General features: G+C 29.8%; 2 protein-coding genes across 2 annotated transcripts; both read right to left on the bottom strand.

The window, feature by feature from the left end:
- Positions 1–3,129: 3,129 nt before the first annotated feature.
- LOC114396189 lies at positions 3,130–5,044 on the bottom strand. Its single transcript, XM_028358095.1, has 2 exons — positions 4,618–5,044; positions 3,130–4,155 (listed from the first exon to the last, which is right to left on the bottom strand). The coding sequence occupies exons 1-2, from the start codon at positions 4,777–4,779 to the stop codon at positions 3,562–3,564; spliced, it is 756 nt and encodes a 251-aa protein (XP_028213896.1). The 5' UTR covers positions 4,780–5,044; the 3' UTR covers positions 3,130–3,561.
- Positions 5,045–7,734: 2,690 nt separating this feature from the next.
- On the bottom strand, positions 7,735–10,096 carry LOC114396182 (probable ribonuclease P/MRP protein subunit POP5). The gene is made up of 3 exons (XM_028358085.1): positions 9,799–10,096; positions 9,462–9,599; positions 7,735–8,449 (listed from the first exon to the last, which is right to left on the bottom strand). Exons 1-3 carry the CDS (start codon positions 9,974–9,976, stop codon positions 8,301–8,303), a joined length of 465 nt encoding a protein of 154 aa, XP_028213886.1. The 5' UTR covers positions 9,977–10,096; the 3' UTR covers positions 7,735–8,300.
- Positions 10,097–11,036: the final 940 nt, after the last annotated feature.

Raw genomic sequence — 11,036 nt, 5'->3', positions numbered from 1 at the left:
GGGTCTTAAACGGAAATACAAACATGTTATAAGAAATTCATGTGATTTTATGCTTCTCAAACATGTGCCCTAACACACATGTAGTGACTCTAGTGTTGTTTCCCCCATCAAGTAGTTTAATTATTACTTTTTATTGGTATTATCAGGGAAAGAGAGTGTTTTTTGTGGCAATTGTAACTAGGCATGGGATACAGTAAACCTACTGGATTTAAGATTTTAAAAATGCTTTTTATTTTATTCAAATGGTCAAGTTGGAGGCAATTACCTACTTGACTTTATTATAAAACAACGTTGATCAAATTAAAAAATGCAAAAATGTTGCATTCAAAACATCCACCAAAGTTGGTGGAACTTTAATCATCAAGCACTAATGGGTAGTTAAAAGGAAATTGACAAGTGAGAGAGAGCTTACTAGGTTTGTGTTTTTGCAGGTGCTAATGGCATTTCGTGTTGAAGTATTGCTTATAATTTTCCGGTTGAAATCTTCAAATTTTACTATTATCTTTTCATTTGGGTAAGATTATAATCAGATTTTTTGTTTTTATTCTACAAAGCTCAAAATGCTTTTGGTTAAGTTTTTTTTTTAAAAAAAAAAAAAACAGGAGTCACGTCAATACTTTTTCCATAAACCAATGAGTATGCAAGAAATGTAATATCGTACTTTAGTGGAACTAGCATTTTCTTTTGAATTTGCATTATGTTTTGACTTGGCTTCCTAACAAATATTGCATAGAACGAGGTATTCCCACTTTGCATCACACACCACTAATGGAATTTGCTTTTGTATTAGTCGTTGTACTTTGTGGCATTGTTTATTTGTTCTACATCATACACCACTAATGTTAACGTGCACAGATTCAACTAAATGTTCAAGCTGTTAGCAATAGACCATAGTTTTTTATTGGCAAACCTTGTTGATTATTCTAAATTATACAACATTAACTGCTATAGTAGCTAGTAGCAACTCCCCACAATAAAAATTAGTGACATAATATACATTCAGGAAAATGTTATATGTATTTTAATATTAATTACTCTAGACGGAGAGGAAAAACTCACGTGAAAATTGATGCCGCTTCCAAAGTGAAAGAACGAAAAAAGAATAATAATAATAAAAAAAAGCCCGAATATTTTTTTAAAAGGAAAAAGCCAGAATATTTGATTCACAATATTATGAATGAGAACTGATAGTTTACATAAATTTCCTTAACATAGTCTTAAAAATTGACTTATATGAATATCCTCTTCTTTTGTAATGCCATGGAAAGCTCTTTTGTCTTAGGACTTGATAGAGGAAAGGTCCTATTAATCATGAATAATTGTGTCCTGTATTCCTATTCGTCACATCATTCATTTTATCATATACTTCTCTGTTTTTATTCTTATCTATCCCTCAAATTACAATAATTGCTGTGAAAAAATTGTGTGGCACTCAAATTAATCTGGAATTATACGGAAAAAGAATACATCAATTTTAGCCAGAGTTTACATCTATGGCTAAAGACAAGGGTCGAGATGCTATTATCTGCGTCACTTGATTTTGACTTTGAGTCTTCTTTGGTAATTAACATTTGGTGTTGACAATATGCCCTTTGTCCGTGTGAAAGCTAAAAACCATTGACCCACAAAAGAACAGTAATAATTGAGCCACCAAATTGTCCAAAATGAAGAATACAAATTGGATTATTCATCGATAGTGCAGTAGAGGAATTTGTCTTTAAAATTAACACGTTTTTTTAATATTTTACAGGTGTATTTAAATTTTTAAAAGTATAATTTATAAGAAAAAGCATATAAAATAGATAAGTAGATATTTTTACTATTGATCATGAATATTCTATTATATTAAATAAAAAAATAGAAGAGTCAAATAATTTAAAATTGAGAAAGAAAATATGGAAATAAAATATTAAAAATCAAAATACATTATTTTTATTAATACAGTGTATCAAAACTCAAAATTTAAAATAAAATTCAAATTCAGATGAATGAATATTACAATGATATTAAAATTATATAAGAGAAATATGTTTGTTCACATATATGCAGTGTATCAAGATTTAAAGTTTAACTCAAATTAAAAATTAAATTAAATATAAGAAGTATATTTGAACAAAAAAAATAAAAATATTTAATCTAGAAAATCCGTGTGGCTAATGATTCTTAAAAATGCTTTCATTCAAGAATAATATTTTTAAATTTATCTTAAAACTTATGCAAACCATCATTTATAATTAAAGAACAGTTTAAAATTATTTTATATGGTTAATAAATCACCATTAAAATGTTAAAATTAAGTCGGTATAGTTTATAAAAAGTTTACTGATATGAGATAAGTGTCATCAGTATGAATCCTACATTTGTAGTATACAATCGACAGAAATAACTGTTATAACTTATAAATTGCATACTTAAAAAAATCTCATTAATGAAATATAACTTACCTTATATTGACAAATTTTCAGAAACTTGTTTGATACCTTTAAAAACATATTTAAAAGTTGAAAACGATTGGCGTGATAATATCAAAGTTTTATGCCAACTGTAGACGTCCGTACTAGGGTATTTGTACACGCTTTTTAAATTGAAAGTTTCTGCCAACCTGTCTCAAAATTAATATTATGTGTGCTATTTTTTTTTAACAGCAATATTATTTGTGCTATTATATATAATTTTTTTATTTTTTAATATACACACATCTTTGAAATAATTTTTTGTTGTTTTTTTAAGAAAAAAATATTTCATATATTTTAACAAACACAAAATATTTCATGTGTATCTTCCCATGGATCTCTTGCATTTATGAGGATGAGAGTTTTGTGAGAGATTATGGTTAGGTTGAAAGATATTTTAACTAGTTCGGTAAATAATTATTTTAGTAAGTTTTAATATTTTTTGAAATGTGATTTAAAATATAAAAAAATAAACGTTAATTTTTAGCTCTAAAAAAATAGAATTAAAACAAAATGATGTTTTTAATTAAAAATGAAAGAAGAAAGAAATCCTCAACCTAAATGGAACGTGTTGTGCATTTGTGTTTGTGCAACATATCGATCTATCATGTGAAACAGAGCAAAGTGAAAAGGATACAAATCTCTTCCTCTCGATCTCTTGTACCAATTACATTTAATAATATTACCAACAAAAATACTCATTCCATAAGCTTTAATATAACCATCTAAGAGTTCTCAAATCGAGTTTACATGAAATCCAATTCAACTTTAGTTGAATTTGAATCCCCATTTCTACTATCAAATACATTGGAAACTGCATTGTTACACATTTTACTACCCTACAAGCTAACCAATACAATCAGCCAAAGGTTAATTAAGTACATACGTACCATCACAAACAAAATAGGTTACGCACTAATAACATAAATTAGTTTTATATTAAATCATCATTACAAATTATTATACATGATATATGTTTGTTGGCTTTTATGATAAATATTAAAAGTTATATCAACGATCATTTCTAGCTTTGACGGGATAAAAGGTTTAATTTACAAGTGTATAGCCATTACGTACCCTCAACAAGTTAATTAACCTACTTTAATTTCTAATTGGCCTTTCCAATTTCCACATCAACATTGTGCTTGTTCAATTCAACAACTTGAACACTATCATCAGTATCAGAAACCCCAGCACATCCACGCTCAAATGTAACATCCAAGAAGTATAGCATGAAAACAAGGGCAAAGCAAGAGAAGAACACAGGAATGGGTCCAAAGAGCCACATGAAGAGAGGGAAAGAGAAGTAGAAGGCACGCAATCCGAGGGACCAGAAGTAACTACCTCGGTTCACAGTGTTGGCAACATACTCAGCTGTGAGCATTTGATGCCTTAGGTTTGGGGACACTTTCTTGAAGGGCACGTTGATTAAGATGCTTGCATGGCTATAGTATCTTATGGACTGCACATTCAGCAAAAATGCCAACAAGAAACACACCAATATGGAAAAGAACTTTATGGACAAACCAAGCTCAGTTCTATCCCCAAAAACCTCAGAAACCACGGTTTTTCTCTCATTGCCACTGCTCATCAACACAGCAATGAGGGAACTCAGCATTATAGCTGTGGATGCCAAAAGGGTCGATGCCATTATGTTGTTCCTCAATGATTGCACAGCTAGAATCCCATTCTTGGACGCATCCTTCACATCACATACATGATCCAAAATCAATGTTAATTAGTACACATAAACATAGAATTTAATTAGAACACACTCATAGTGAAAAAATCATTTAATTAAAAATATACCAAGAGTATAAAGATATCTTACACAATCTATTAATCTCATACAAACATATTGTTTGAAAATTATTAACTTTTACGATAAATATTTTAAAAGTGATAAGTAAAGTCGTGTTTGTTTTCTATTAGGAATTCATGTTTATAACAAAATCACGTTAAAGATAACACAAAAAACACGCAAGTAACTATTAGTTGCGTTCACGTCCTCTAACATTGCTGAACGTGTTTCTAAACACGCTATAAGTGCTATGTCGTTATTGGTTTGAACCCATAAAAGAAATGTTAAAATTAATGAAAACCCATGAATCCAAATCCAAAGTTTTTGGCATTAATTATTGTGACAACATATATACATACATACCTCCATCATGGCTTGGACCCAGAAACGGCGATTGATTGCATTGACACCAATGACTGTTTTGGTGGGTTGTTTCATGACTTGGTGGAGAAGCCAGAAATGGTAAGCCAACAACACAAGGAAACCACTTGGGACTAATATGAGATCAAGGACTTTCTTTTCCATTTAATGGCAATGTGTTTAATTAACCAAAAGGAAATTGCGCAAAAGAGACAAAAATATACATGCACAAAATGGATTTTCGAGATTGAATCTGATCTCCTTTTCTCTCTTCCTCCTTTTTGTGTCCTACTGTTATTCAATTGTGTGGAAAGATGAAAAGTGGTGGAAGATTGAAGAAATAGGAAGGAAGAGAGGGCAAGTGCAACACGGGTGTTGCCGTGTGTGTGTGGGGAAAGAGTGAAATTGGTATAGATCAATCTCTTTGCACCAAACGTGGAGGGGTTTATATGCACACACAGGCACCAAACAAACACATGGCATTGCATTGTGGTTGGCTAAATTTTAAATTAATAATATTTAGGTAATGTACTATATTCATAGTACTGGTATACATATGCTAGCTTTGATCATTATCTTTTTTATAAAAAAATTGCGATTCCACTTTTTATGCAAATGTGAAACCTTGTTGTGATCCTGCTGTCTTGCTACATAGGAATGTTAGTTTCCGAGAAGAAATATATGGGATCCACGTGTACTTCTGGAATGGCTGCAATGTACATGGCCACGGCCAACCCACTATATAACTTCGCGAGAATATTCACATTTGAAGGCTCCTCTTATTTGATAACTGTATTTATTGTTATTAAATGAAACAAATTGATATAGATTTCAAGATAAACTCTAATGACTATAGATAATAAAAACAAAGTGTTGGTAGACATGTGTTAATGAGTTGTGTCTAAGCGATCTAATGTTTAAATTTTAATTAATTGTTGGGTATAAAATACTTATCAGAAAAAAAAAATTATAGATGTGATGGATAGAATGTCGTACTGTCAGGACTATAGCTTAATCCACTTAAGACTTGATCCGACCCGTTTCATTTAAAAAAAAGGTCAAACTTAGGATTAAAAAAAAACTTGTTTAGTTAAAAGGATTAAGATGGGTCTTAAAAAAAATAGATTTGACATTAAGATTCGTTTAATAACAATGTTTTTTAATATCTTTGGAAGAGAAAGGTGTTATTTGTTTCACAATTCATCTCTTACCCTTGCCATCTAATGTTACATGAGTCAAATTTGGTTTTAATGGTAATATTTTAATTTGCTTATAAAAAAACTAAAAACATGTGATTAAAATGAAACCAAAGAGTGAACAATATGGTGGCTTGAGAGTCAAATTTGATTTGGCAAAAGGTGATATATATGCATAAAATATGTGGTGATTGTTTTATTAAATTGTTTGTGTTTTCAGTTTTGGAAAACTGACACAATTTAACTTAATGTCTTAACATTAAATAAGCCTTTAAACAAGCTCTTGGATCGTGCGAGCTTATATAATCAAGTCAGGTCTACAAATAAGCTCATCACAGTTAATAAGTTTGAGTTTGGACTATAAAATTATAAAAATATCAAATCAAACTTAAATAAAATATGACTTAATTCAATTCATTTTTATCCCTATTAGTCAATTAAGTTTTCAATAGAAATTAATCATCAATAAAATAAATAAATATTTCATACATATTACATATAACATTATAACATAAAATTGAAATATTAATTACTCTTTTAATGTTCGTAGTTTTTTAATTTTTAATCAGTATGTATGAACAAGTTGCATTGGAGTCAGCTTGAAGTTCAATTATCAAGATATTGCCTTAAATATTTAAAAAAAAAAATTATTCCTTATAATTATCCTATCTACATGTTTTTTTTTCCGTTAAAGATAGACGTCTCCTACCAAAAAAAATTTCTTGAACAAGTAGTAGTATTTAATTGTTAACATTTCTCTTTTTCAAATTGTATATACGTAAAGACTAATTAATGACTGCTTAGTTAGCATGTTAGAACAGTTCCATTGGAGTCAGCTTGAAGTTGCTTTTGGAATTTGGACTTTGACTTTTGTATTTCTTGATTAAACGGCAGGATATGATTTTGCTTAATCCAAATCCATAACTTTTATGTCCCCGTGAATCATTAATAATGGGTTTTTTTTATTGAATGGTGGAGTTATTTAATGTGATTACTTTATTTTAAATATAAGAAAAAAAATTAAAATATTATTTTTTTAAGATTATTATTTTAAGAATGATTAGTTTCAATGATTCTTTTTTATTCTTATATCAAGTTTCAATGGAATCAGTTTTAAAAAAATATTTTTAATTAAAATTAATATAATTAAATGTCATTAATTAATTTTCATAATTAGTGTGATATTTTTTTCTTATATTTAAGATGAAAGTAAATAATTTCTTTTCTTGTTTTTGAAGAACTAATTTCTTTTTTTGTTAATGCTTATCTAAATGTACGTTTTATATGACAAAAACTTATCATCTACATTACATAGTCTTGTCTTTTATTTTTCAAGAAAGAGTACTATCTCGTTATATTGATCGTTTTTAAATATTTTTCTATTTAAATTATTTGTTATTATTGGATATTAAGAAAGTACTAATTACTTTTTCTAGTATCTTTGAAAAAATAAATGCATTAGCACAGTTTAGTTACTTATTTATTTATGGAATAAGAATACTAATTTAGTCAAATAAAATTATTTTATCATAAAAGTTGTCTAATCAATTACTATTATTTTAATTTATATATATATATATATAAAGAGTTTAGGATAAATGAGTCTTACCAATGAATAATTTAATTCATGGTTACCTAGTGATAAAGTCTTGATGACGATTATATTATTATTTTTAAGTAGTGTTATGAAAATCGATCTAATTATTAATCTAGTGGAGACACTAGGTTAGTGGATCAGATCCAATTGGGGAATCACTTTTTAATGTGGTTGGCCCAATATATATATAACTAAGGAAACTATTGTTTTCAGTATTAAATGCAAAAGTTGTCGAATGATCATAAACAAATCTAACAATGATCTATAAAAACACATAAATATTAAATCATGAGAATGTGTTTCAATATAAACCCAATGTGTTTCACATGATTTAGCATTTGCCAAGTGATGCTAATGTTATAAGGGGTGAGGTGAGAAAAGTGAAGTTTCATCTAAGTGACAAAAAACTAGTAATCTTAACAAATTATAGTAGATTGCATCTCTTCCTAGTTCCTATAAATCTAGAAAATTGAAGTGAAACAATAGAAGAAACTAGCTGCAGGCTCAAAAAACTACTTTCCTTTGTAATTATGTGTTCTACAACTAGAAATAGTCTAGTAATTTACAATGAATATGTAATAATCTGACCACACTTAGGTGCAAATTTACATATTTTCACAGGCCTCTTCTGTCATGGTTGAAAGCTGTTAACTCTATACCATAATCTAGGTAATGCCACTTCACAAAAATTGGTATGTCAGAGCACAAACTAAACAGGAGCCGCATCTTCTGTGAAAAGAGGGTGCACTGAACTCACGTAGATAACACACACACACACTATGATTCGTGAGATTAAAATTTAACCAATAATTGCAGGCAACTAGTGATTGAACACAAACTAATTGCAAGAAAATTGAGAAATCTCAATGAGACACTCCTCGTAGGCCACTTATTCAATGCTCCAAAACTTTGATCCTGTCGAGATAGGTATTCATGCGATGAGTATGATCAGAAGAGAATCGATCACCAAGCATGAGTTTGTACTGCTCAAATTTTGACTCCTCACATTTCAAGGCAGCATTTTTACAAGCCCTTATACTTCCTGAACCAAAAGGTAACATTCCATATCAGGATTTATAATTGTGTGTTCAGCATCAAATCTTTAAGTGAAAGAAAAGATGGAAATCGTGAATATGCCCAATGGCTAGATGCAATCAAATTGATTAAAAAAGTCAAAAGATATTTGGAGTTTCATTTATATTACTGTAAACACAATGTTTTATAAATCAACCAAAAGTTCCTTATTCCTCCTAATCCTAACTGGCAAGTAAGAAAAGCAATGCATAACTAATCTATATCCACATATTACAAAACACAGTCCATGTCACGCCAACCATTGCACATATCAAATTCCTGCAAACCAACTTCCCTCCAACTCCAAAAGCTTCACTCCCCTCTTTATTGGAAGCCTCATATCCACAAATTCAATTTTCTTTCTATAATATTATAAGGAACATGTCTTCTGTTTTCATTATTACAGACTCTATTGGTGCCCTGATGAGTTGACCTTCATTTAGTGGTTTTGTATCATGTTATTTGATAATAAATAATAAATTTCATCATAAATGATGATGCCATAGCAAGATGGGGTCAATGCATGGTTCTAAATTGCAGTCGGCCACCACATCCGTGGCCACAATATAAAGTTTTTTCAACCGACCACAACCGCATTGCAGCCACATCAGCTGCTTTTTTCTGCAATGTCAAGGATCACAACCTAATCGCAATTTAGAAACAGGGGTCAACGTACTAGTTATGAAACATGAAGGCATTATCTAACACACTAATCCCTCGAAGTATTGAAATCTAAGGGACTAACCTCTACCAACAATTTTTTTGCGTACACACAGACCTAAGGATAAAACTGAATAACAACAAAGAAGCAATAGCACAATGCAAAAGTACCAGAATTTCTCAATTTTCTTTTCCAATAAGATATTATCTAACACACTACATTTTTCCTTTTTTTGTTAATTCCAATATATCCCCAAAGAAATTCACAAAAAATAAAAACTAAAAGAACCAATGAAGCAGTATTTTTAATTTTGCTTTACCAGATAAATCCAGCAAGTTAAACATGACCGGGCAGTTTCCAATATTTGTGACCATTGTAATGGCGGACCATACTTTCTGATACTGTTCCCTTGAAGCCCTAATTATACACACATTAGTGATTGGATTCACATACTTAACTGCAAACACACACACACGCAAATTGTTAAAAAAACGGTCCACTACCGTGATTTGAGCCGCGTTTTTTAACTGTCCGCTACCGTAATTAGGACCGTATCGGCCGCATTTGTTCATGATTTTCCACGATATCAACAAATGCGACCGATATTTAAAAGAAATTGCATAAAACATCAAGAAATTGAACATGTTAATACTAACCCTGAAACGATCCCAATGACGAAGCCAAACCACACTCCCCAAAATTCACCAATATGCTGTCTCTTACAGCTTTGGAGACATTAAACTGTGTAACTATAACAGAATCATCCCCACCTTTGTCCCTATTAGGGTTCAGAAAAACCTCCATAACCATGTATCTGTTTCTGAACCCCACCATGATCCTTCGCGAACGCTCAAACAAATCCTATATTCGAATTCTCAGAACAAAACTCCATTGGTGCAAGGAAGAAAAATAGAAACCCTAGAAGATAAGATCCGATTGTCAGAGACGAGTCGGGTATTTCTCGTGGGCCTTTTTTTAGTCCGTGAAGCCGAATAGTGCGACGTGGGCCAGGTGTGGCCCAGTGGCGCTTTCGCATGTAGTACTACTGTGTAAGGCGAGAACATCGCACGTGCATACACGTGTTGAGTTGTAATAAGACAACGAACGAAGTCTTCGAGTTCGTTTGAAAAAATTCGAAGACACTATGAATTGTGATGCGTTTAAAACATGATAGAGAGAGAGGAAAAGATCCGTTGCGGGACACGTGCACAAACAAACTTAAAAAAAAAAAAAGCCATTTAATTATGTTTTTTTTTTTTACTTTCTTTCCGGATGTGTTATTTTAAATTTTGATTTGATATATAATAAGATTTCTAATTTTAAAACTTAATAAATTTGAATTCTTTAAAATTTTGTGTTTTTATAAATTTTCTACCGAATATATTTTTTTATTTAAAACTTATCAATCAAAATATCTTTTTAAAATTTTTCTTATTTAAATCTTATTTTTTATATTATACAAATTTATAAACTTTATAAAATTTTAACTATATTTCTTAATTAATTTTTTTAGATTTTTTATATTCCAATTCTATCACTAACTCGCAAGTATTTAAACAGAAAAAGTAATTTAATTAAAATAAAATGAACGAGGACATCAATTTTGTTTAATTTAAAAATAGAAAAACTTAATTAATTTGAAACAAATTGTAGATCAAAATCAAGACAAAGAAAGGAAAAATAAATATTTTTAATTAATTTTAAAATAATAAAAAGAAGAAGTTTCTATTTTTTACAGATAGATATATTTCTTTATGATTTTTAAGATAATTTTCATAAAAATTAATAATTGAATAACATTTTTTTATATAGGACCAAAGATATATTCGATAATGATAAAAAAAAAATCTTCGATGATCCTATACAAACACTCGCATGGAGTATTATTTATTTC

This window comes from Glycine soja, chromosome 2, assembly GCF_004193775.1.
Source record: "Glycine soja cultivar W05 chromosome 2, ASM419377v2, whole genome shotgun sequence".
Taxonomy (NCBI): Eukaryota; Viridiplantae; Streptophyta; class Magnoliopsida; order Fabales; family Fabaceae; genus Glycine; species Glycine soja.
Note: the sequence above shows the minus strand (reverse complement) of the source record. Positions and strands in the feature narration are given on the sequence as shown.